This window comes from Lichenostomus cassidix, unplaced genomic scaffold, assembly GCF_008360975.1.
Source record: "Lichenostomus cassidix isolate B80296 unplaced genomic scaffold, HeHo_3.0 HiC_scaffold_903, whole genome shotgun sequence".
In the NCBI taxonomy this organism is placed as follows: domain Eukaryota; kingdom Metazoa; phylum Chordata; class Aves; order Passeriformes; family Meliphagidae; genus Lichenostomus; species Lichenostomus cassidix.
In genome coordinates, this window is record NW_028147785.1 from 22,571 (window position 1) to 50,319 (window position 27,749).

Sequence of the window (27,749 nt, forward strand, 5' to 3'; positions counted from 1 at the left end):
CACCAAGTGTCCCCCAATGCCCCCCAATGCTACCACCAGTGCCACCCAGTGTCCCCCAGTGTCCCCCCAATGTCCCCCAATGCCACCCCAGTGTCCCCCAGCGTCCTCCAGTGTCCTCCAGTGTCACCTCCAGTGCCACCTAGTGCCACCTATTGTCACCCAGTGCCACCTGTCCCCTGGGCTCTGCGTTGACAGTGACCCTCCTGAAGCCCAAAACCCCTGGCGGTGACACCCATGGACCCCCCCATCCCGCCCGTGACGTCACACATGACGTCACACACGTGACGTCACAACACTGTCACCACCGCACAGTGCACAGCGCCCCCTTGCGGTTCCCACGGGAACCGCAGCCCCTGTTTCTATGGCAACACCCCCAGCATCCCCATGGCGACAGCCCCGCCCCGTTCCCATAGCAACAGCATCCCGTTCCCATGGCAACAGTCCCCCTTCCCGTGCCGACCAGTCGCTGTCCCCACGCCCTCCGTCCCCCTTGCCGGGGCAACGACACCCTCCCCTTCCCACGCCCGCAGCCTCCTCGTTCCCATGGCAACACCCCCTCGTTCCCATGGCAACACCCCCTCGTTCCCATAGCAACCACCCCTTCCCACGCCCACACCTCCCCGAATCCCACGGTATCAACCCCCCGTTCCCATGGCAACAACCCCCCCGGATCCCAAAGCACCCCTAACCCCCATTCCCACCGCAACAACCCCTCCGTTCCCATGGCAACAGCCCCTCCTCCCCACGACAACAGCCCCCGTTCCCATGGCAACACCCCCATTCCCACGCTCACAGCGCATGCGCCGCGCCCTCCCCTCCTCTCCCCCTTTCCGGACTACATTTCCCATCACGCCCCGCGGCCCCGCACGCTCTAACAGCGCTCCGCCGGTTTGCGGACTACATTTCCCATCATACCCCGCGGCGCGGAGGGAGGGGGGCGCGTCGCTACGGCGGCCGGCGCGGGCCCGGTCTCGTGACGCGCGCCGTGCGCGGAGGCCAAGATGGCGGACGAGGAGGGCGAAGCGCGGCCGGGGGCGCGGAACGGAGCCGGGGAAGGACCGCCGGGCGGGCCCCGCGTCGTCCGCATCGTGAAATCCGAGTCCGGCTACGGCTTTAACGTCCGCGGGCAAGTGAGCGAGGGCGGGCAGCTGCGCAGCATCAACGGCGAGCTGTACGCGCCGCTGCAGCACGTCAGCGCCGTGCTGGGCGGAGGAGCCGCCGACCGCGCCGGGGTGCGCAAGGGGGACCGCATCCTGGAGGTGTGAGTACGGGGGGGCCGCCCACCCACAGCCCCCCGGCAGCCGGGCCCGGGATCGCCCCCCACAGCCCCGGGGAAGGGGGGTGCTGAATGGGTTCGGAGGGGTTGGGGGGAATTAGGGGGTGCTGAGGGGGTTTTGGTGAGGTTTGGGGGTCCTGAGAGGGGTGGGGTGTTCGGTGAGGGTGTCATGAGGAGGTTGAGGCTTGTGGTTCTTGCTGGGGATTTGGGGGATCCTGAGGGGGCTGAGGGTGTTGTGAAGGGGGATTGAGAGCCCCGGATTTGCTGTGGATTTGGGGGTCCTGAGGCGACTGAGGGTCGTTTGGTGAGGCTGTTGTGAGGTTTGGGGGATCCTGGGGGGGCTGAGGGTCCCCTGGTCAGGATGTCATGAGGGGAAGTTGTGACCCTTGGCTCTTGCTGTGAATTTGGGGCTCCTGAGGGGTCTGAAGGTCCTTCGGTGAGGTTGTCATGAGGGGGAGGTTGAGACCCCCAGCCCTTGATGGGTTTTTGGGGGTCCTGAGGGTCCCTTGGTGAGGTCTGGGGGGTCTTGAGAGGGATCTGAGAGTCTCTTGCTGAGGATGTCATGAGAGGAAGTTGAGATCCTTGAACCTTGCTGGGGATTTGGGGCATCCTGAGGGCGCTCAGGGTCCTTTGGTGAGGATGTCATGAGGGCAAGTGGAGACCCCCAGCCCTTGGTGGGTTTTGGGGGGTCCTGAGGAGGCTCTGAGGGTCTCTTGGTGAGGTTGTCATGAGGGCAAGTTGAGACCCTCAGGCCTTGCTGAGAGTTTGGAGGATCCTGAGGAGGCCCTGAGGGTTGCTTGGTGAGAAGTGTCATGAGGGGAGGTTGAGACTCGCGGTTCTTGCTGGGGTTGTGAGGGAGCTGAGGGTGTTGTGAGGGGGATTGAGACCCCCGGGCTTTGCTGTGAATTTAGGGGGTCCTGAGGGGGCTGAGGGTCACTTGGTGAGGATGTCATGAGGGGAAATTGAGACACCCCCGGCTCTTGGTGGGGGTTTTGGGGGATCCTGAGAAGTCTGAGGATCCCTTGGTGAGGATGTCATGAGGGGAAGTTGAGACCCTCAGGCCTCACTGGGAATTTGAGGGGTCATGAGGGGGCTGAGAATCCCCTGGTGAGGTTTGGGAGGGTCCTGAGGGGGCTGAGGGTCGTTTGCTGAGGATGTCGTGAGGGGAGGTTGAGACTCTTGGCTCTTGCTGGGGATTTGGGGGTCCTGAGGAGGCCCTGAGGGTCCCTTGGTGATTTTTGGGGAACCCTGAGGAGGCCCTGAGGGTCCCTTGGTGAGGTTTGGGGAATCCTGAGGAGGCTCTGAGGGTCCCTTGGTGAGAGTGTCGTGAGGGGAAGTTGAAACCCCTCAGCCTTGCTGGGGATTTGGGGCATCCTGAGGGGGCTGAGGGTCGTTTGGTGAGGATGTCATGAGGGGAAGGTGAGACCCCTGGACCTTGATGGGGATTTGGGGGGTCATGAGGGGGCTGAGGGTCCCTTGCTGAGGATGTCATGAGGGGTCACTGAGCCCCCAGCCCTTGGTGGGGATTTGGGGGTCCTGAGGGGGCTGAGGGTCACTCGGTGAGGATGTCATAAGGGGAGGTTGAGACCCCCGGGCCTTGATGGATTTTGGGGGATCCTGAGGGTCCCTTGGTGAGGTTTGGGGGATCTTGAGAGGGATCTGAGGGTCCCTTGGTGAGAATGTCGTGAGAGGGAATTGAAACCCCTGGGCCTTGCTGGGAGTCTGGGGGGTCCTGAGGAGGCTCTGAGGGTCCCTCAGTGAGGTTGTCATGAGGGGGTCATGAGCACTCGGCCCTTGGTGGGAATTTGGGGGTCCTGAGGGGGCTGAGGGTCCCTTATTGAGAGTGTCATGAGGGGAGGTTGAGACCCCTGGGCCTTGGTGGGTTTTGGAGGGTCCTGAGGAGGCCCTGAGGGAGATGAGGATCCCTTAGTGAGGTTGTTGTGAGGTTTGTAGTTGAACTAGAGGGTCCTGAGAGGCTCTGAGGGTCCCTCGGTGAGCTTGAGTGGCAAGTTGAGACCCCCAGGCCTTGCTGAGTGTTTGGGGGGTCCTGAAGGGGCTCTGAGGGTCCCTTGGTGAGGTTTGGGGGGAGCTTGAGGGATCCTGAGAGGCTCTGAGGATCCCTTGGTGGGGTTGTCATGAGGGGGGGTTAAGACCCCCAGGCCTTGATGGGTTTTGGGGGTCCTGAGGGGGCTCTGAGGGTGAGGAGGGTTGAGACCCCTGGCCCCTGATGGGTTTTGAGGGTCCTGAAGAGGCTGAGGGTCCGTCGGTGAGGCTGTCATGAGGGTAGATTGAGACCCCCCGGGCCTTGATGGGTTTTGGGGGTCCCAAGGAGGCTCTAAGGGTCCTTTGGTGAGGTTTGGGGGGGTCCTGAGGGGGCTGAGGGTCACTCAGTGAGGATGTCATGAGGGGGAGGTTGAGACCCTCAGCCCTTGATAGGTTTTGGGGGTCCTGAGGAGTCCTGAGGAGGCTCTAAGGGTCCTCTGGTGAGGTTTGGGGGGTCTTGAGGGGGCTGAGGGTCCTCTGGTGAGGATGGCATGAGGGGAAGTTGAGACCCCTGGGTCTTGCTGAGAATTTGGGGGGTCCTGAGGGGGCTCAGGATCACTCAGTGAGGTTGTCATGAGGGGAGGTTGAGACCCCCCAGCCCTTGATATGTTTTGGGGAGTCCTGAGGAGGCCCTGAGGGTCCCTTGGTGAGGTCTGGGAGATCTTGAGAGGGATCTGAGGGTTTCTTGCTGAGAGTGTCATGAGGGGGGATTGAAACTCCTGGACCTTGCTGAGGATTTGGGGGGTCCTGAGGCGGCTGAGAGGACCCTGAGAGTCCCTTGGTGAGGTTTGGGGGTCCTGAGGAGGCTCTGAGGGTCCCTTGGGGATTCTTAGTCTCTCGTGGTGAAGGTGTCATGAGTTTTAGGAGGGGACTGAGGGTGAGGAGGGTTGAGACCCCCAGCCCTTGATGTTTTTTGGGGGTCCTGATGGGGCTGAAGGTCCCTGGGTGAGATTTTGGGGGTCCTGAGGGGGTTTTGAGGGTCACTTGGACATGGGGATCCTCCTGGAGTGGTCAGAGAGGCATTTTTAGGGATAAATCCTTGGATTTTTAGGGATAAATCCTTGGATTTCAATGTGAGGATCCTCCTGGGGTGGTCAGAGAGGGATACATTTTTAGGGATAATTTTTTTGGGATAAATCCTTGGACTTTTAGGGATAAATCCTTGGAATTCAATGTGGGGATCCTCCTGGAGTGGTCAGAGAGGCATTTTTAGGATAAATCCTTGGATTTCAGCATGGGGATCCTCCTGGGATGGTCAGAGAGGGATCAATTTTTTAGGGGTAAATTTTTAGGGATAAATCCTTGGATTTTTAGGGATAAATCCTTGGATTTCAATGTGGGGATCCTCCTGGGATGGTCAGGGAGGCATTTTTAGGGATAAACTCTTGGATTTTAAAATGGGAACCCTCCTAGGAAGCCCAGAAGGACACTTTTAGCCATAAAACCTTCGGATTTTTCAGGATAAATCTCCCAATCCTGAATCATCTCATATCCTCCAGCTCCTCTTTAACTCCCAAAATCATAACTTTATCCCAGAAAATACTCCCACTGCAGGAAAACCCCAAAATCCTTAAAACTTTTCCTGCCCAAATCCCTCCAATCCCATCCTGGGGTTTGTTTTTTCCTGAATCCCTCCAGGTTGCCCTTCGCTCCAGCTCGGTTAATCCCAAATTACTGATTAATTCCAGGGATTTCTGAGCTTCGGGAATGTTTGGAAGTCCAAGGGATCCCACAGAAATCCCGGCTGGGATTTTGGCTCTGTCCCAAAATTCCCAAACTGACCCAAATTCCCCATCCTTTGATTTTTTTTCCTTGAGGGAATTCTGCACCTGGATGAGCTGATGGAAAAAAAAAAGCATTTCCAGGCTGAGGCAGGGAGGAGTTTTGGGATGGAATTTTCCCCTGTTTTGGGGCGTTTTTTGGGAATATTTCTGGATTTGGGATTGGAATTTTGGGTATTCTGCTGGCAGGGCCTGGTGAGGAATTAATTAATTAATGGTGGTTAATGAGGGAGCTTTGCTTGGGGTCTCTGATCCATGGAAAACTCAGGAATTTTGCAGGATCCTTGGCAGCTGGAAAAATTAGGAATTTCCCCTTGGATTATCCAACTATTTCCTGGGCAAAGTGGAAATATTATTTATTTTGTCCCCATTTCTTGTAGGGCTGCCAGGTTGGCTCTTGCAGTATTCCAGCATTCCAAAATTCCAATATTTCCATATTCCAGCAGCCTTGCATCCCAATAGTTCAATATTCCTGTATTTCAGTATTCCAGCATTTCAATAGTTTAGTATTCCTATATTCCAATATTCCTATATTTCATTATTCTTATATTCCAATATTCCCATGTTCCTGTATTCCAGTTGTCTTGTATTCCAATATTTCAATATTCCAGCATTTCTATATTTCAGCATTCCAGTATTTCAGCTTTTCTATATTTCAGTATTTCAGTGGTCCTGTATTCCAATATTCCAGCATTCCAATATTTCATTATTCCAATATTTTGTTGTTCCAGTATTTCAGCATTCCAATATTTCAGCATTCCAATATTTCAGCATTCCCATATTTCAGTATTTCAGCCTTCTTGTATTTCATTATTCCCATATTTCAGTATTTCTATATTCCAATATTCCAATATCCCTGTATTCCTATTTTCCTATATTCCAATGGCTTTGTATCCCAATATTCCAGTATTCCAGCATTCCAATATTTCATTATTCCAATATTTCAGCATTCTTGTATTCCAATATTCCAATATTCCAATATTCCAATATTTCATTGTTCCAATATTTCATTATTCAAATATTTCAATATTCCAGTATTTCAGCATTCCAATATTTCCACATTCCTATATTTCATTATTCCCACATTTCCATATCCCTGAATTCCAATATTCCAATATCTCTCTATTCCAATACCTCTATATCCCTATTTTCCTATATTCCAATGGCTTTGTGTCCCAATATTTCAATATTCCAGTGTTCCAGCATTCCAATATTTCATTATTCCAATATTTCATTATTTCAATATTTCGTTATTCCAATATTTCGTTATTCCATCATTTCAGCATTCCTATATTTCAGCATTCCTGTATTTCATCATTCTTATATTCCAATGTCTCTGTATCCCAATATTTCATTATCCCACTATTTCATCATCCCAATATTTCAATATTCCAATATTTCATTATCCCAATATTTCATTATTCCAATATTTCATTTTCCCAATATTTCAATATCCCAACATTTCAATATTCCAATATTTCATTATTCCAATATTTCATTATCCCAATATTTCATTATCCCAATATTTCATTATTCTATTTCATTATCCCAACATTTCAATATTCCAATATTTCATTATTCCAATATTTCAATATGCCAATATTTCATTATTTCAATATTTCATTGTTCCAATATTTTAATATTCCAATATTTCATTATTTCAATATTTCCATATCCCAATATTTCATTATTTCAATATTTCATTATCCCAACATTTCAATATTCCAACATTTCATTATCCCAATATTTCAATATTCCAACATTTCAATGTTCCCATATTTCATTATTTCAATATTTCATTGTTCCAATATTTCAATATTCCAATATTTCATTATCCCAATATTTCATTATCCCAATATTTCAATATTCCAATATTTCATTATTTCAATATTTCATTATCCCAATATTTCGTTATTCTAATATTTCATTATCCCAACATTTCAATATTCCAATATTTCATTATTCCAATATTTCCATATTCCTATGTTTCATTACTCCCACATTTCAATATCCCAATATTCCAATATCTTTGCATTCCAATATCCCAATTTTCCTCCATCCCCATATTCCCACATTCCACTATCATCATTCCAATTGTTTATTAATTATCCCAATTATTATTCCAACAATCCCTCATTATCCCAATAAATCCCATCCCTCAAATCCCCCAAAACTCCCGGAATTCCAACCCCGGAACAGAAAACAATAACCAGGAATTCCCAAAATAGCTCCTGTTTCCCTTCCTTTTTCCGGGAATGCTGAGGCCTCATCCCGGAATTCCCAAAAAATCCTGGAGCTCCCGCATGGATTTGGGATGATCCAGGTGTTCTGGGGGGTTTAGTGCCGGGGGGGATTCCCTGCTGGGAATTTAGGGAATTTTAGGGAATTTTTTAAAGAACTCCTGCTGGGAATTTAGGGAATTTTAGGGAATATTTGGGATGAGGTTGCTTTGCTGAGGAGGAATTCCTGCTGGGAATTTAGGGAATTTTAGGGAATATTTGGGATGAGGTTGCTTTGCTGAGGAGGAATTCCTGCTGGGAATTTAGGGAATTTTAGGGAATATTTGGGATGAGGTTGCTTTGCTGAGGAGGAATTCCTGCTGGGAATTTAGGGAATTTTAGGGAATATTTGGGATGAGGTTGCTTTGCTGAGGAGGAATTCCTGCTGGGAATTTAGGGAATTTTAGGGAATATTTGGGATGAGGTTGCTTTGCTGAGGAGGAATTCCTGCTGGGAATTTAGGGAATTTTAGGGAATATTTGGGATGAGGTTGCTTTGCTGAGGAGGAATTCCTGCTGGAAGTTTAGGGAATTCTAGGGAATTTTTTAAAGAATTCCTGCTGGAAATTTAGGGAATTCTAGGGAATTTTTAAAAGAATTCCTGCTGAGAATTTAGGGAATTTTAGGGAATATTTGGGGTGTGGTTGCTTTGCTGAGGAGGAATTCCTGCTGGAAATTTAGGGAATTCTAGGGAATTTTTAAAAGAATTCCTGCTGGGAATTTAGGGAATTTTTTAAAGAATTCCTGCTGGGAATTTAGGGAATTTTAGGGAATATTTGGGATGTGGTCGCTTTCCTGAGGAGGAATTCCTGCTGGGAATTTTGGGGAATATTTGGGATTTTTAGGGAATTTTAGGGAATATTTGGGATGAGGTCGCTTTCCCACAGAGGAATTCCTGCTGGGAATTTTGGGAATTTTAGGTAATATTTGGGATGAGGTTGCTTTCCCGAGGAGGAATTCCTACTGGGAATTTTGGGGAATATTTGGGATGAGTTTGCTTTGCTGAGGAGGAATTCCTGCTGGGAATTTTGGGAATTTTAAGGAATTTTAGGGATGAGGTTGTTCTGTTCCTGAGGAATTCCTGCTGGGAATTTTAGGGAATATTTGGGATGAGGTTGCTTTCCTGAGGAGGAATTCCTGCTGGGAATTTTTAGGAATATTTGGGATGTGGTTGTTCTGTTCTTGAGGGAGAATTCCTGCTGGGAATTTTAGGGAATATTTGGAATGAGGTTGTTCTGTTCCTGAGGAATTCCTGCTGGGAATTTTAGGGAATTTTAGGGAATATTTGGGATGTGGTTGCTTTCCCAAGGAGGAATTCCTGCTGGGATTTTAGGGAATTTTTTTAGGGAATTTCTTTAGGGAATATTTGGGATGAGGTCACTTTGCTGAGGAGGAATTCCTGCTGGGAATTTTAGGGAATTTTTGGAGGGAATTTTAGGGAATATTTGGGATGTGGTTGTTCTGTTCCTGAGGGAGAATTCCTGCTGGGAATTTAGGGAATTTCAGGGAATTTTTTGAGGGAATTTTAGGGAATATTTGGGATGAGGTCACTTTCCTGAGGGAGAATTACTGCTGGGAATTTTCGGGAATTTAGGGAATTTTAGGGAATATTTGGGATGAGGTTGTTCTGTTCCTATAGGGACAGGGGATGAATGGGTTTGGGGTGGGAAATCCTATAGGAACAGGGAATGGGTTTGGGGTGGGAAATCCTATAGGAAGAGGGAATGAATGGGTTTGGGGTGGGAAATGGGACAGGAATCCCCTGTGAACACCTCAACCCCACTCTGTCCCCACACTGTCCCGACCCCATTTCCCTTAGGAACAGAGTGAATTCTCCAGTCTCACCCCAATCCCACCTGACCCCACTCTCCCGACCCCATTTCCCTTGAGAAAAAATGGGGAATATTTTTAGGACATAAATCCCCCCAACCCGACCCCAATCCCAGTCTCTCCCCCTGACCCCACTCTCCCAACTCCATTTCCCACATGAACAGGGAACATTTTTAGGACACAAATCCCACCCCAACCCCACCCCAATCCCAGTCTCTCCCATAGATCCCAGTCTCTCTCCTGACCCCATTTCCCTTAGGAACAGAGTGAATTCTCCAATCCCAGTCCCTCCCACTGACCCCACTCTCCCAACCCCATTTCCCACATGAACAGGGAACGTTTTTAGGACACAAATCCCACCCCAACCCCAGCCCAACCCCAGTCTCTCCCGTTGATCCCAGTCTCTCTCCTGACCCCATTTCTCTTAGGAAGAGAGTGAATCCTCCAACCCCAATCCCAATCCCATACCCTCCCTCTGACCCTGCTCTCCCAACCCCATTTCCCACATGACCAGGGAACGTTTTTAGGACACAAATCCCCCAGGAACACCCAAATCCCACCCCAATCCCAGTCTCTCCCACTGACCCCACTCTCCCAACGCCATCTCCCTTTAGGTACAGCGTGAATCCCCCAGTCCCACCCCAATCCCAGTCCCTTCTATTGACCCCACTCTCCCAACCCCATTTCCCACATGAACAGGGAACATTTCTAGGACACAAACCCCACCCCAACCCCAGTCTCTCCCATTAATCCCAGTCTCTCTCCCGACCTCATTTCCCTTAGGAACAGAGTGAATTCCCCATGAACACCCCAACCCCAGTCTCTCCCACTGACCCCACTCTCCCAACCCCATTTCCCACACGAACAGGGAACATTTCTAGGACACAAACCCCACCCCAACCCCAGTCTCTCCCCATGACCCCACTCTCCCTGTCCCATCTCCCTTTAGGAACAGAGTGAATCCCCCAGGAACACCCCAATCCCACCTGACCCCACTCTGCCTGTCCCATTTCCCTTTAGGAATGGCGTGAATCCTCCAATCCCACCCCAATCCCAGTCTCTCTCCTGACCCCATTTCCCTTAGGAATGACGTGAATCCCCCAGGAACACCCCAATGCCACCCCAATCCCAGTCTTTCCCATCGATCCTGGTGTCTCTCCCGACCCCATTTCCCTTTAGGAACAGCATGAATCCCCCAGTCCCACCCCAATCCCATACCCTCCCATTGACCCCACTCTCCCAACCCCATTTCCCACATGAACAGGGAATGTTTTTAGGACACAAATCCCTCAGGAACACCCAAATCCCACCCCAATCCCAGTCTCTCCCCTGACCCCAGTCTCCCAATCCCATTTCCCACATGAACAGGGAATGTTTTTAGGACACAAATCCCCCAGGAACACCCCAATCCCACCCCAATCCCAGTCTCTCCCACTGACCCCACTCTCCCAACCCCATTTCCCACATGAACAGGGAACATTTTTAGGACACAAATCCCCCAGGAACACCCCAATCCCACTGACCCCAACACAATCCCAGTCTCTCCCATTGATCCTGGTCTCTCTCCTAACACCATTTCCCTTAGGAACAGAGTGAATTCTCCAATCCCAGTCTCTCCCACTGACTCCACTCTCCCAATCCCATTTCCCACATGAACAGGGAATGTTTTTAGGACACAAATCCCACCCCAACCCCACCCCAATCCCAGTCTCTCCCATTGATCCCAGTCTCTCTCCTGACCCCATTTCTCTTAGGAACAGAGTGAATCCTCCAACCCCACCCCAATCCCATACCCTCCCTCTGACCCTGCTCTCCCAACCCCATTTCCCACATGACCAGGGAATGTTTTTAGGACACAAATCCCCCAGGAACACCCAAATCCCACCCCAATCCCAGTCTCTCCCACTGACCCCACTCTCCCAACCCCATCTCCCTTTAGGTACGGCGTGAATCCCCCAGTCCCACCCCAATCCCAGTCCCTTCTATTGACCCCACTCTCCCAACCCCATTTCCCACATGAACAGGGAATGTTTTTAGGACACAAACCCCACCCCAACCCCAGTCTCTCCCATTAATCCCAGTCTCTCCCATTTCCCCCATCTCCCTGCAGGAACGGGGTGAACGTGGAAGGCGCGACGCACAAGCAGGTGGTGGATCTGATCCGCGCCGGCGAGAAGGAGCTGATCCTGACGGTGCTGTCGGTCCCGCCGCACGAGGCAGAGAACCTCGACCCCGGCGACGACTCGCTGGGCCAGGCCTTCTACGACTACACGGAGAAGCAGGCCGTGCCCATCTCCATCCCCACCTACAAACACGTCGAGCAGAACGGGGAGAAGTTCGTGGTGAGCGATGCCAAAGGGAAATTTGGGGTTTTCCTGTGGAATTCTGGGGTTTTCCCATGCAATTCTGTGGTTTTCCCATGTAAATTCTCATTTTCCCCGCAGAATTTGGTGTTCTCCCTGTGGAATTCTGTGTTTTCCCCATGAAATTCTGTGTTTTCCCTGCAGAATTCTGTGATTTCCAAAGTGAATTCTGTGTTTTCCCTGCAAAATTCTGTGGTTTCCCCGCAGAATTCTGTGGTTTTCCCTGCAGAATTCTGTGTTTTCCCCATGAAATTCTGTATTTTCCCTGCAGAATTCTGTGTTTTCCTTGCAGAATTCTGTGTTTTCCCTGCAGAATTCTCTGTTTTCCCTTCAGAATTCTGTGTTTTCCCTGCAGAATTCTCTGTTTTCCCTTCAGAATTCTGTGTTTTTCCTGCAGAATTCTCTGTTTTCCCTGCAGAATTCTGTGTTTTCCCCATGAAATTCTGTGTTTTCCCTGCAGAATTCTGTGTTTTCCCTGCAGAATTCTGTGTTTTCCCTGCAGAATTCTGTGTTTTCCCTGCAGAATTCTCTGTTTTCCCCATGAAATTCTGTGTTTTCCCTGCAGAATTCTGTGTTTTCCCTGCAGAATTCTGTGTTTTCCCCATGCAATTCTGTGTTTTCCCCATGCAATTCCTCATTTTTCCCACGGAATTCTGTGTTTCCCAAAGCGAATTCCGTGTTTTTCCTCTGCAATTCTGTGTTTTCCCTGTGAAATTCTGTGTTTTCCAAAATGAATTCTGTGTTTTCCCTGCGAAATTCTGTATTTTTCTCGTAGAATTCTGTGTTTTCCCCGCAGAATTCCATGTTTTCCCTGCAGAATTCTGTGGTTTCCAAAGGGAATTCTGTGTTTTCCCTGTGGAATTCTGTGTTTTCCCCATGCAATTTCTCATTTTCTCCGCAAAATTCCTTGTTTTCCCCATGCAATTCTTTGTTTCCCTGCACAGTTCTACATTTTCCCCACGCAATTCCTTGTTTTCCCCGCGGAGTTCTGTGTTTTCCCTGCCAAATTCTGTGATTTTCCAAGTGGAATTCTGTGTTTTCCCTGTGGAATTCCTTGTTTTCCCTGCAGAATTCCAAGTTTTCCAAAGTGCAATTCTGCCTTTTCCCCCAGAATTCCGTGTTTTCCCCCCAGAATTTCTCATTTTCCCCACGTAATCCCGTGTTTTCCCCGCAAAATTCCATGTTTTCCCTGCAAAATTCCATGTTTTCCCCTCAAAATTCCGTGTTTTCCCCGCAAAATTCCGTGTTTTCCCTGCGAAATTCCGTGTTTTCCCCGCGAAATTCCTCATTTTCCAAAGCGGTTTTATTGGTCGATTCGGAACACTGGGGTCAGGAGTTGTGCTACTTCATCCCCGTGGGCATTGCCGAGTTTTTGGGAAAAAGTTTTTGGGGTGGAAAGCAAAAGGAATGGATTCCATTCAGGAATATTTGGGAATATTTGGGAACATCTTTTCCACAAGGGCGAGCCGTGCCCATTTCCATCCCCACCTGCAAACACGTCGAGCAGAAAGGGGAGAAGTTCGTGGTGAGCGATGCCAAAGGGAAATTTGGGGTTTTCCATGTGGAATTCTGTGGTTTCCCCACGGAATTTTGTGGTTTTCCTGCGCAATTCCTCATTTTCCCCACAGAATTCAGTGTTTTTCCTGCGCAATTCCGTGTTTTTCCCATGCAAATCCTCATTTTCTCCGTGAAATTCTTTGTTTTCCCCATGCAATTCCTCATTTTCCCCGCAGAATTCTGTGTTTTCCCTGCAGAATTCTGTGTTTTCCAGTGGGAATTCTGTGGTTTCCCTGCGGAATTCTCTGGTTTTTCTGCGGAATTCTGTGTTTTCCTCTGCAATTCTGTGTTTTCCCTGCAGAATTCTGTATTTTTCCTCTGCAATTCTGTGTTTTCCCCACGCCAATCCTCATTTTCCCTGTGCAATTCTGTGTTTTCCCTGCAAAATTCTGTGTTTTTCCTGCTGAATTCTGTGGTTTCCCTGCGGAATTCTGTGTTTTCCCTGCAAAATTCTGTGTTTTCCCTGCGGAATTCCTATTTTCCTTGTGCAATTCTGTGTTTTCCCCACAGAATTCTCTGTTTTTCCTGGGAAATTCTGTGTTTTCCCTGCAAAATTCTGTGTTTTCTTTGCACAATTCCTTCTTTTCATGCAATTCCTCATTTTTCTCAGGGAATTCCTCCTTTTCCCTGCGGAATTCTCTGTTTTCATGCAATTCCTCATTTTCCCCACATGCAATTCCATGTTTTCCCTGTGAAATTCCATGTTTTCCCCACAGAATTCTGTGTTTTCCCTGCACAATTCTTCATTTTCCCCACCCAATTCCTCATTTTTCTTGCGCAATTCCTTGTTTTCCCTGCAGAATTCCTTGTTTTCATGCAATTCCTTGTTTTTCCTACGTAATTCTTTGTTTTCCCTGCACAAGTCCATGTTTTCCCCATGCAATTCCTCATTTTCCCCACAGAATTGTTTTCCCTGTGCAATTCTGTGGTTTCCCCATGGAATTCCATGATTTCTCCGTGGAATTCTCTGTTTCCCCTTTGGAATTCTGTGTTTTCCAAAGCAAATTCTGTGTTTTCCCTGCAAAATTCTGTGATTTCCAAAGGGAATTCTGTGTTTTCCCTGCAGAATTCCATGTTTTCCCTGCGGAATTCTGTGTTTTCCTTGAGCAATTCTGTGGTTTTCCCCACGGAATTCCATGTTTTCTCCATGAAATTCTGTGTTTTCCCCATGAAATTCTGTGTTTTCTCCGCAGAATTCCGTGTTTTCCCCATGAAATTCCTCACGGAATTCCTTGTCGTCATGCAATTCCTCGTTTTCCCTGCAGAATTCCTTGTTTTCCTTGCAGAATTCCTTGTTTTCATGCAAATCTCATTTTCCCTGTGGAATTCTGTGTTTTCTCCCCGGAATTCCTCGTTTTTGGTGCAGAATTCCATGTTTTCCCCACAGATTTCCATGTGCTCCTCCCAGAATTCCATGTTTGCCCCCCAGAATTCCATGTTTTCCCTGCGGAATTCTGTGTTTTCCCCCTCAGAATTCCATGTTTTCCCTGCAGATTTCCATGTTTTCCCACCAGAATTCCACGTTTTCCCACAGAATTCCTCATTTTTCCTGTGCAATTCCTCGTTTTCCCTGCACAATTCGTTTTCCCTGCAGAATTCTTCCTTTTCCCTGCACAATTCCTCATTTTCCCCACAGACTTCCTCATTTTCCCCACAGAATTCTTCCTTTTCCCTGCACAATTTCTCATTTTCCTCATCCAATTCCTCATTTTTCCTGCACAATTCCTTGTTTTCCCCACACAATTCCTCATTTTCTAAGCGGTTTAATCGGAAATTTCCTGGAAATTTTTATCAGGATTTTTCCTCAAAATACTGTTTTTTTTTTCACCAAAACACCAGGATTCTTCCTCAAAACACCAGGATTTTTCCCAAAACAGCAGGATTCGTCCTCAAATATCAGGGGTTTTTCCCTAAAACACCAGGATTTTCCCCCAAAACAGCAGGATTTTTGGGAACATTTGGGAATATTCAGGAATTTTGGGGAACATTCCTGATTTTCCCATTTTTCCCAGGTGTACAACGTTTCCATGGCGCCAGCTCTGCTCCAAGCGCTATCGGGAATTTGCCATTTGGGAACATTCGGGAGCATTTAGGATTTTTGGGAATCTCACAGAACATTCCAGATTTTCCCATTTTTCCCAATTTTCCCATTTTTCCCAATTTCCCCATTTTTCCCAGGTGTACAACATTCCCATGACACCAGCTCTGCTCCAAGCGCTGTCGGGAATTTTCCATTCAGGAACATCTGGGAACATTCAGGAATATTTAGGATATTCAGGAATCTCACAGAACATTCCCATTTTTCCCAATTTTCCCATTTATTCCCAGCTGTACAACGTGTACATGGCCGGCCGCCAGCTCTGCTCTAAATGCTATCAGGAATTCTCCATTCAGGATCATTCAGGAACATTTAGAATATTCAGGAATCTCACAGGAGTCTCATAGAACATTCTCAATTTTCCCAATTTTCCCATTTTTCCTGATTTTCCCGATTTTCCCCAGGTGTACAACGTGTACATGGCTGGCCGCCAGCTCTGCTCCAAGCGCTATCAGGAATTCTCCATTCGGGAACATTTGGGAACCTTTAGGATTTTTGGGAATCTCACAGGAATCTCACAGAACATTCCTGATTTTCCCATTTTTCCCATTTTCCCGTTATTTTTCCCAGGTATACAACATTTACATAGCGCCAGCTCTGCTCCAAGCACTATTGGGAATTTTCCATTCAGGATCATTCAGGAACATTTAGGATAATTAGTAATCTCACAGAACATTCCCAATTTTCCCATTTTTCCCAATTTTCCCAATGTTTTTCCCAGGTGTACAACGTGTACATGGCCGGCCGCCAGCTCTGCTCCAAACACTACTGGGAATTCTCCATTTGGGGATATTTGGGAGTATTTATTTGGGAATTTTTGGGAATATTTGGGGAATATTTGGGGAACAAACATTCCAAATTTTCCCGATGTTTTTCCCAGGTATACAACGTGTACATGGCCGGCCGCCAGCTCTGCTCCAAGCGCTATCGGGAATTCTCCGTTCAGGAATATTTGGGATATTCAGAAATCTCACAGAACATTCCCATTTTTCCTGATATTTCCCAATTTTCCCGTTTATTCCCAGGTGTACAACGTGTACATGGCCGGCCGCCAGCTCTGCTCTAAGCGCTATCGGGAATTCTCAATATTATTTATTTGGGAATCTTTGGGGAATATTTTGGGAATAAACATTCCCGATTTTCCCATTTTTCCCATTTTTCTAAGGATTACCGGGAATTCTCCATTCAGGAATATTCAGGAATCTCACAGAACATTCTTGATTTTCCCGTTTTTCCCATTTTTCCCATTTTTCCCAATTTTCCCAATTTTCCCGTTTATTCCCAGGTGTACAACGTGTACATGGCCAGCTGCCAGCTCTGCTCCAAGCGCTATCAGGAATTTTCCGTTCAGGAATATTTAGGATATTCAGGAATCTCACAGAACATTACTGTTTTTCCATTTTTTCCCGATTTTTCTGATGTTTTTCCCAGGTGTAAAATGTGTACATGGCCCGCCGCCAGCTCTGCTCCAAGCACTGTTGGGAATTCTCAATATTATTTCTTTGGGAATCTTTGGGGAATATTTTGGCAATAAACATTCCCGATTTTCCCATTTTTCCCATTTTTCTAAGTGTTACCAGGAATTCTCCATTCAGGAATATTCAGGAATCTCACAGAACATTCTTGATTTTCCCGTTTTTCCCATTTTTCCCAATTTTCCCGTCTATTCCCAGGTGTACAACGTGTACATGGCCGGCCGCCAGCTCTGCTCCAAGCGCTATCGGGAATTTTCCGTTCAGGAATATTTGGGATATTCAGTAATCTCACAGAACATTCCTGATTTTCCCATTTTTCCCGATTTTCCCCATGTTTTTCCCAGGTGTACAACGTGTACATGGCTGGCCGCCAGCTCTGCTCCAAGCGCTATCGGGAATTCTCCGTTCAGGAATATTTGGGATATTCAGAAATCTCACAGAACATTCCCATTTTTCCTGATTTTTCCCAATTTTCCCGTTTATTCCCAGGTGTACAACGTGTACATGGCCGGCCGCCAGCTCTGCTCCAAGCGCTATCGGGAATTCGCCATCCTCCACCAGAACCTGAAGAGGGAATTCGCCAACTTCACCTTCCCGCGCCTCCCCGGCAAGTGGCCATTCTCACTGTCCGAGCAGCAGCTGGACGCCCGCAGGAGGGGCCTGGAGGAGTACCTGGAGAAGGGTAGGGAGCTGGGAATTCCCAAAATTCCCACGGGATTCCCAAAAATTCCTGTGGGAATGGTGGGATTACCATTGGGATTGCCGAAATTCCCATTGGAAACGGCTGAATTCCCGTTGGAATTGCCGAAATTCCCATGGGGATTGCCGAAATTCTCAGGGAATTCCCAAAATTCCCATGGAATTCCCAAAAATTCCCGAGGGAACAGTGGGATTCCCATTGGGATTGTCAAAGTTCCCGTTGGGATTGCCAAAATTCCCAAGGAATTCCCAAAAATTCCCAAGGGAACAGCGGGATTCCCCTTGGGAACGGCAGAATTCCTGTTGGGGTTGCCGAAATTCTCACGGAATTCCCAAAAATTCCCATGGGAATGGCAGGATTCCCATTGGGAACGCCGAAATTCTCACGGAATTCCCAAAATTCATGTGGGATTCCCATTGGGATTGCCGAAATTCTCACAGAATTCCCAAAAATTCCCATGGGAACAGCAGAATTCCCATTGGGATTGCTGAAATTCTCACAGAATTCCCAAAATTCCCGTGGAATTCCCAAAAATTCCTGTAGGAATGGCGGGATTCCCATTGGGATTGCCGAAATTCCTGTTGGGATTGCCGAAATTCTCACGGAATCCCCAAAATTCTCACGGAATTCCCAAAAATTCCCATGGGAATTCCAGAATTCTCATTGGGATTGCTGAAATTCCCATTGGGAGCGGCAGAATTCCCATTGGGATTGCCAAAATTCCCACAGAATTCCCAAAATTCCCACAGGATTCCCATTGAGAATGGCGGGATTTCCCTTGGCAGTTCTGGAATTCGCGCGGTGTTCTCGGAATTCCCGTTGGGAATGGCAGAATTCCCGTGGAATTCACCAGAATTCCCATTGGGAGTCACAGAATCCCCACAGGATTCCCAGAATTCCCACAGGATTCCCCAGAATTTCCATTGGGAATGGCTGGATTCCCTTAGGGAGTTCTGGAATTCGTACAGTGTTCCCGGAATTCCTGTTGGGAATTGCAAAATTCCCACAGGATTCGTGGAATTCCCATTGGGAAGGGCAGAATTCCCATGGGATTCCCCAGAATTCCCATTGGGAATGACAGAGTTATCACGAGATCCCTGGAATTCCCATTGGGAAGGGCAGAATTCCCACAGGATTTCCCAGAATTCCCGTTGGGAATCATGGAATCCCCACAGTATTCCCAGAATTCCCATTGGGAGTCGCAGAATTCCCATTGGGAATCACGTAATCCCCACAGTATTCCCGGAATTCCCATTGGGAAGGGCAGAATTCCCACGGGATTCCTCAGAATTTCCATTGGGAATCACAGAATTCCCGCAGTATTCCTGGAATTCCCATTGGGAATGGTGGAATTCCTGTGGTATTCCCAGAATTCCCGTTGGGAATGGCAAAATTCCCAAGGTGTTCCCCAGAATTCCCACTGGGAATCAGAGAATTCCCACTGGGAGTCGCAGAATTACTGTGGTATTCCCACGGGATTCCCGGAATTCCCATCAGGAGTCACAGAATTCCCACAGGATTCCTAGAATTCCCATTGGGAATTTACGAATTCCCACGGGATTCATGGAATTCCCATTGGGAATGATGGAATCCCCGCAGTATTCCCCAGAATTCCCATTGGGAATGGCAGAATCCCCGCAGGATTCCCTGAATTCCCATGGGATTGCTCAGAATTGCCATTGGGAATGGCAGAATTCCCACAGTATTCCTGGAATTCCCATTGGGAATCAGGGAATTCCTGCAGGATTCCAGGAATTCCCGTTGGGAATGGCGGAATTCCTGTGGGGGTTGTGGAATTCCCACCCCGATGGGGTTTGGGTTGCTTTGATGGGGTGGGAAAAGGGGGTGTGGGGTGGGGTTTGGGATTTGGGATTTGGGATTTGGGATTTGGGGTGGGATTTGGGATTTGGGGTTTGGGATTTGGGATTTGGGATTTGGGATTTGGGATTTGGGGTGGGATTTGGGATTTGGGATTTGGGATTTGGGATCTGGGGTAGGGTTTGGGATTTGGGATTTGGGATTTGGGATTTGGGATTTAGGGTTTGGGATTTGGGGTGGGATTTGGGGGGTTTGGAGTGGGATTTGGGGTGGAGGGTGGGAGGGGACATGGGACGTTCCTTGGGTCTACCTTGGAGAGGGTCTGGATCCATGGGGGACATCAGGAGATGGAGAATATGGAGTTAGCAGTGACCCAGGGGACAGCAGGTGACCCAGGTGACATTGGAGGTGTCCATGGAAGGACACCAGGAGATGGAGAACATGGAGTTAACAGTGAGAGGAGGTGACCCAGGTGACATTTCTTGGATCCACCTTGGAGAAGTTCTGGATCCATGGGGGACAGCAGGACAGGGAGAATGTGGAGTCAGCAGGGACCCAGGGGACAGGAGGTGACTGAGGTGACATTGGAGGTGTCCATGGAGGGACAGCAGGACATGGAGAACGTGGGGTTGACAGTGACAGGAGGTGACCCAGGTGACATTCCCTGGATCCACCTTTGGAGAGGTTCTGGGTCCATGGGGGACATCAAGACATGGAGAACATGGAGTTAGCAGTGACAGGAGGTGACCCAGGTGACATTCCCCAGGCTGATCCACCTTGGAGAGGGTGTGGATCCATGGGGGACAGCAGGATATGGAGAACATGGAGTTAACAGGGGACAGGAGGTGACTGAGGTGATATTGGAGGTCTTCATGGAGGGACAGCAGGACATGGAGAACGTGGGGTTGACAGTGACAGCAGGTGACCCAAGTGACATTCCCTGGATCCACCTAGGAGAGGTTCTCTATCCATGGAGGACAGCAGGATATGGAGAACATGGAGTTAGCAGTGACAGGAGGTGACTGAGGTGACATTCCTGGGGTTCATCTGTCTTGGAGAAGGTCTGGATCCATGGGGGACAGCAGGACAGGAGAACATAGAGTTAGCAGTGACAGGAGGTGACAGAGGTGACTTTCCTTGGGTTGTTCCACCTTGGAGAAGTTCTGGATCCATGGAAAACATGGAGAACATGGAGTTAGCAGTGACAGTAGGTGACACGGGAGAGAGTCTGGATCCATAGGAGATCCCATGGAAAAGATGGAGTTAGCAGGGACAGGAGGTGACAGAGGTGACATTCCTTGGATCCATCTTGGAGGAGTTCTGGATCCATAGGAGATCCCATGGGAAACATGGAGCTAACAGTGACAGGAGGTGACAGAGGTGACATTCCCAGGGCTGATCCACCTTGGAGAAGTTCTGGATCCATGGAAAATCCCATGGAAAACGTGGAGCTAGCAGTGACAGGAGGTGACACTGGGAGGACAGGAGGTGACACAGGAGAGGTTCTAGATCCATGGAAGAACAGCAGGACAGGGAGAATGTGGAGCTAACAGTGACAGGAGGTGACAGAGGTGACATTCCTTGGGTTGACCCATCATGGAGAAGTTCTGGACCCATGGAAGATCCCATGGAGAACATGGAATTGACAGTGACAGGAGGTGACAGAGGTGACAGAATCCCCTCGGGATGGGTTGGGATCCCAGGAAAGGGACACTGGGATGCTCCAGAGGTGACAACCTGGTGACATCCTGGTGACATCCCGCAGTGTGCTCCATCCGGGTCATCGGCGAGAGCGACATCATGCAGGAGTTCCTGTCGGAGTCGGACGAGGTGGGTGACGTCATCCCGCGGAATTCCATGGAAAAAATCCCTTTTCCATGGAATGTCGAGGTTGGGAAACCTTCCCTGCCCAGCTGTCCCCAAGGCCACCCTGATCCGTGTCCCCAAGTGCCACATCCACAAGTTTTTTGGGACAATTCTGCCTGTTTTTGATGAGATTTGGGTTTGATCCCACAGAATTCCATGGAAAAAAATCTTCCTATGGAATCCTGGAAAAGTCCTCCAAAGTCTTTGTGTCCAGCTGTCCCCAAAGCCACCCTGATCTGTGTCCCCAAGTGTCACATCTGTGGGGTTTTGGGACAATTCCACCTGGTTTTTATGGGATTAAGTCTTGATCCCACAGAATTCCATAATAAAAAATCCCTTTTTCATGGAATTTCCCAGGTTGGAATACCTTCCCTGTCCAGCTGTCCCCAAGGCCACCCCGATCTGTGTCCCCAAGTGTCACATCCACAAGTTTCTTGGGACAATTCCACCTGGTTTTGATGGGATTAAGTCTTGATCCCACAGAATTCCATAATAAAAAATCCCTTTTTCATGGAATTTCCAAGGTTGGGAAAACCAACCTCAAAGATCCTGATATCCAAATGTCCCCAAGGCCACCATGATCTGTGTCCCCAAGTGTCACATTTGTGGGGTTTTGGGACAATTCTGCCAGGTTTTTATGGAATTGAGTCTTGATCCCACAGAATTCCATGGGAAAAATCTTTTTATGGAATCCTGGAAAAGTCTTCTGAAATCTTTGTGTCCAAATGTCCCCAAAGCCACCCCAATCTGTGTCCCCAAGTGTCACATCCACAAGTTTTTTGGGACAATTCTGCCAGGTTTTGATGAGATTTGGGTTTGATCCCACAGAATTCTGTTGGAAAAATCCCTTTTTCATGGAATTTCCAAGGTTGGGAAACCTTTCCTGTCCAGCTGTCCCCAAGGCCACCCCGATCTGTGTCCCCAAGTGTCACATCTGTGGGGTTTTGGGACAATTCCACCTGGTTTTGATGGGATTGAGGTTTGATCCCACAGAATTCCATGGGAAAAATCCCTTTTTCGTGGAATTTCCTTGGAATTTCCAAGGTTGGAAAAGCCAACCTGAAAGATACTGATGTCCAAATGTCCCCAAGGCCACCCCGATCTGTGTCCCCAAGTGTCACATCTGTGGGGTTTTGGGACAATTCTGCCTGTTTTTTATAGAATTGATTCACCCCAAACTCCCAAAATTCCTCCAAACCCCACAATCCTTCGGGAATAAGGTGGGAATGAGGGAAATCTGGGAATTCCAGAGGGTGAATCCACCAAAAATCCCAAATTCTGCGACAATTCCAGGGATAAAATTCCACCAAAAACCACAAATTGAGGAATTGTACTGAGAAATTAATCCAAAAATCCCACAAATTTGGAATAAAATCCCAACCCCATCCCTCCTCCTTCCCCAAATCCGTGGGAAAATTGTGGAATTCCTGATTTTTGGGGATTTTTCCATAGAAATCTTCCCCAAAATCCCCCGGATTTAGGATAAAATTCCAATCAAATCCCTTCTCTCTCTCTGAGATCCCAAATCTCTGGGAAAATCGTCAAATTCCTGATTTTTGGGGGATTTTTCCCTAGAAATTCTCCCAAAAAATCCCACAAATTTGGGATAAAATTCCACCCCATCCCTCCTCCTTCCCCAACTCCCTGATAAACTCTGGAATTCCTGATTTTTGGTGAATTTTCCCTAGAAATTCTCAAAAAAATCTCACAAATTTGGGATAAAATTCTAACCCAATTCCTCCTCCTTCCCCAAATCCTTGGGAAAATCGTCACATTCCTGATTTTTGGGGATTTTTCCATAGAAATTCTCCCAAAAACCCCACAAATTTGGGATAAAATTCCACCCTTGTTCCTCCTTCTTCCCCAACTCCCTGATAAAACATCAAATTCCTGATTTTTTTTTGATTTTTCCTTAGAAATTCTCCCCAAAATCCCACAAATTCAGGATAAAATCCCAACTCATTCCTCCTCCTTCCCCAAATCCTTGGGGGAAAATCATCCAATTCCTGATTTTTTGGTGATTTTTCCCTAAAAATTCTCCTAAAAACTCCACAAATTTGGGCTAAAATCCCAACCCCATCCCTCCCCCTTCCCCAACTCCCTGATAAACCATGGAATTCCTGATTTTTGAGGATTTTTCCATAGAAATTCTCCCCAAAATCTGACAAATTTGGGACAAAATCCCAACCCCATCCCTCCTCCCTCTTTGGCATGTCAAATTCCTGATTTTTGAGGATTCTTCCCTAGAAATTCCCCTAAAAACTCCACAAATTTGGGCTAAAATCCCAACCCCGTCCCTCCTCCTTCCCCAAATCCCTGATAAAACCTGGAATTCCTGATTTTTGGGGATTTTTCCGTGTTTTCCCCAGAACTACAACGGTGTGTCAGACGTGGAGCTGCGCGTCGCTCTGCCTGACGTCTCCACAGTGACGGTGAGGGTGAAGAAGAACAGCACCACCGACCAGGTGTACCAGGTGAGCTCAGCCCATGGAATTCCCTCCTTTCCCACCTGGAATGTCATCTTTTCCACCTGGAATGGCCATTTCCCTTCTTTCCCACCTGGAATTGGCATTCCCAACTGGAATTCCTTCCTTTCTTCCAAATTTCTTCCATTCCCAGCTGGAATTCCCTCCTTTTCCACCTGGAATTTCATCCTTTTCCACCAGGAATTTCCATTTCTCACCTGGAATTTCCTCTTTTCCACCTGGATTTTCCATTCCCACCTTTTCCACCTGGAATTGTGATTCTCACTGGGAATTCCCATCCCTCACCTGGAATTGCCATTCTCACCTGGAATTTCCTCCTTTTCCATGTGGAATTCCCTCCTTTCCCACCTGGAATTGCAATTCCCAACTGGAATTCCCTCCTTTCCCACCTGGGATTGGGATTCCTGCCGGGAATTCCCTCCTTTCCCAGCTGGAATGTCCTCTTTTCCACCTGGATTTTCCTCTTTTCCCATCTGGAGTTTCCATTCCTAGCTGGAATTCCCTCCTTTCCCACTAGGAATTGGGATTCCCACCTGCAATTTCCTCTTTTCCTACCTGGATTTTCCTCGTTCCCACCTGGATTGGCCATTTCCCTCCATTTCCACTTGGAATTCCCTCCTTTCCCACCTGGAATGTCATCTTTTCCACCTGGAATGGCTATTCCTGCTGGGAATTCCCTCCTCTCCCACCTGGAATTGTGATTCCCACCTGGAATGTCCCCTTTCCCACCTGGAATTGCAATTCCCACCTGGAATTCCCTCCTTTCCTGCTGGGAATTCCCTTCTTTCCCACCTGGATTGGCCATTTCCCTCCTTTCCCACCTGGAATTCCCACCTGGAATTCCCACCTGGAATTTCCCTCCTTTCCCACCTGGGATTGGGATTCCCACCTGGAATTTCCTCTTTCCTACCTGGATTTTCCTCCTTTCCCACCTGGAATGTCATCTTTTCCACCTGGAATGTCATCTTTTCCACCTGGAATTCCCTCCTTTCCCACCTGGAATTGTGATTCCCACCAGGAATTCCCCTCTTTCCCAGCTGGATTTTCCTCTTTTCCACCTGGAGTTTCCTCTTTTCCCACCTGGAGTTTCCATTCCCAGCTGGAATTTCCTCCTTTCCCACCTGGAATGTCATCTTTCCCACCTGGGATTGGGATTCCCACCTGGAATTCCCTCCTTTCCCACTAGGAATGGCCATTTCCCTCCTTTCCCACCTAGATTTTCCTCTTTTCCACCTAGAATTGCAATTCCCACCTGGACTTTCCTCCTTTCCCACTGGGAGTTTCCATTCCTCACCTGGAATTACAATTCCCACCTGGAATTCCCTCCTTTCCTGCTGGGAATTCCCTGCTTTCCCACCTGGATTGGCTATTTCCCTCCTTTCCCACCTGGAATTCCCACCTGGAATTTCTTTCCTTTCCCACCTGGGATTGGGATTCCCACCTGGAATTTCCTCTTTCCCACCTGGATTTTCCTCCTTTCCCAGCTGGAATGTCATGTTTTCCACCTGGAATTCCCTCCTTTCCCACCTGGAATTGTGATTCCCACCAGGAATTCCCCTCTTTCCCAGCTGGATTTTCCTCTTTTCCACCTGGAGTTTCCTCTTTTCCCACCTGGAGTTTCCATTCCCAGCTGGAATTTCCTCCTTTCCCACCTGGAATGTCATCTTTCCCACCTGGGATTGGGATTCCCACCTGGAATTCCCTCCTTTCCCACTAGGAATGGCCATTTCCCTCCTTTCCCACCTAGATTTTCCTCTTTTCCACCTAGAATTGCAATTCCCACCTGGACTTTCCTCCTTTCCCACTGGGAGTTTCCATTCCTCACCTGGAATTACAATTCCCACCTGGAATTCCCTCCTTTCCTGCTGGGAATTCCCTGCTTTCCCACCTGGATTGGCTATTTCCCTCCTTTCCCACCTGGAATGTCCTCTTTTCCACCTGGATTTTCCTCTTTTCCCACCTGGAATGTCCTCTTTTCCACCTGGATTTTCCTCTTTTCCACCTGGAGTTTCCATTCCCAGCTGGAATTTCCTCCTTTCCCACCTGGAATTGGGATTCCTGCTGGGAATTCCCTCCTTTCCCACTAGGAATTGGGATTCCCACCTGGAATTTCCTCTTTTCCTACCTGGATTTTCCTCTTTCCCACCTGGATTGGCCATTTCCCTCCATTTCCACTTGGAATTCCCTCCTTTCCCACCTGGAATTGCAATTCCCACCTGGAATTCCCTCCTTTCCCACCTGGATTTTCCATTCCCACCTGGATTTTCCTCCTTTTCCGCTTGGAATTTCCTCCTTTCCCACCTGGAATTTCCTCTTTTCCTACCTGGATTTTCCTCTTTCCCACCTGGATTGGCCATTTCCCTCCATTTCCACTTGGAATTCACTCCTTTCCCACCTGGAATGTCGTCTTTTCCACCTGGAATTCCCTCCTTTCCCACCTGGAATGTTGTCTTTTCCACCTGGAATTCCCTCCTTTTCCACCTGGAATTTCCATCCCTCATCTGGACTTTCCCCTTTTCCACCTGGATTGGCCATTTCCCTCCTTTCCCCCCTGGAATCTCATCTTTTCCACCTGGAATTCCCTCCTTTCCCACCTGGAATTTCCTCCTTTCCCACCTGGAATTTCCTCCTTTCCCACCTGGAATTGCCTTTCCCACCTGGAATTCACTCCTTTCCCACCTGGAATTGGGATTCCTGCTGGGAATTCCCTCCTTTCCCACCTGGAATTTCCCCTTTCCCACCTGGATTGGCCATTTCCCTCCATTCCCACCTGGATTTTCCTTCTTTTCCCATCTGCATTTTCCTTCCCCATGTGAATTTTCCCACCTGGAATTTCCATCCCCTCACCTGGATTTTCCTTTTTCCCACCTGAATTTCCCTTTTCCACCAGGAATTTCCTCTTTCCCACCTGGAACTTCTTTTCCCACCTGGAATTCCCTCCTTTTCCACCTGGAATTGCATTTTGCACCTGGAATTTCTTCCTTTCCCACCTGGAATTGTGATTCCCACCTGGAATTCCCTCCTTTTCCAACTGGAATTCCCACTTTTCCCACCAGGAATTCCCTCCTTTCCTGCCTGGAATTGCAATTCCTACCTGGAATTTCCTCCTTTCCTACCTGGATTTTCCTCCTTTTCCACCTGGAATTGCCATTTCTGACTGGAATTCCCTCCTTTCCCACCTGGAATGTCCTCTTTTCCAACTGGAATTCCCTCCTTTCCCACTTGGAATTCCCTTCTTTCCCACCTGCAATTTCCTCCTTTCCCACCTGGAATTGCAATTCCCAGCTGGAATTTCTTCCTTTCCCACCTAGATTTTCCTCTTTTCCCACTAGGAATGGCCATTTCTGACTGGAATTCCCTCCTTTCCCACCTGGAATTGTGATTCCCACCTGAAATTTCCTCTTTCCCACCTGGATTTTCCTCCTTTCCCACCTGGAATGTCATCTTTTCCACCTGGATTTTCCTCTTTTCCACCTGAAGTTTCCATTCCCACCTGGAATTTCCTCCTTTCCCACCTGGAATTGCAATTCCCAGCTGGAATTTCTTCCTTTCCCACCTGGAATTCCCTCCTTTCCCACCTGGAATTTCCTTTCCCACCTCAATTTCCCTTTCCCAGCAGGAATTTCCTCCTTTCCCACCTGGAATTCCCTCCTTTCCCATCTCAATTTTCCTTTCCCAGCAGGAATTTCCCCACTTTCCCATCACCAAAATCCACCAAAACCACAAATCACAGCGAATAAAAGCTGAAAAAACTCTAAAAAAAATTCTCCAAATTCAGCTGGAAAAAAAATCCAAAACCTCAAAATTCCACAAATAAACAGAATTTGGCCAACTTCGGGACATTCCATGGAATTTCCACCCAAAATTATAATTCCAAACTGGAATTCTGAATCCACCCCAAAAGGAAGGAAATTCCACCTGGAGGAAAAGGAAATTTGGGGGGAAAAAATCCCTAAAAATCCTCCGTGGGTTTAACAGAAAAGATAAAAAATCAGGTTTTCCACAATCAGGGGGTTTTTTTGGGAATGCCTGACGCCGTTTTCTGGTTTTTTGGGAATTTCTGATCCCGATTTTCTGGCATTTTCCAGGCTGTGGCTGCCAAGGTGGGCATGGACAGTGTCACTGCCAACTACTTCGCCCTCTTCGAGGTCATCAACCACTCCTTCGGTGAGCCTGGA

At 48.1% G+C, this 27,749-nt stretch overlaps 1 protein-coding gene across 1 annotated transcript; it reads left to right on the plus strand.

Annotated features, from left to right (window-relative positions):
• Nucleotides 1–958: 958 nt before the first annotated feature.
• LOC146420871 (sorting nexin-27-like) lies at nucleotides 959–27,749 on the plus strand (the record flags this gene model as incomplete). The annotated part of the gene is made up of 6 exons (XM_085047940.1): nucleotides 959–1,261; nucleotides 11,319–11,550; nucleotides 17,191–17,383; nucleotides 20,985–21,049; nucleotides 23,455–23,559; nucleotides 27,660–27,749. Coding segments are annotated over exons 1-6 (945 nt in total), but the record flags the coding sequence as incomplete, so codon positions are not given.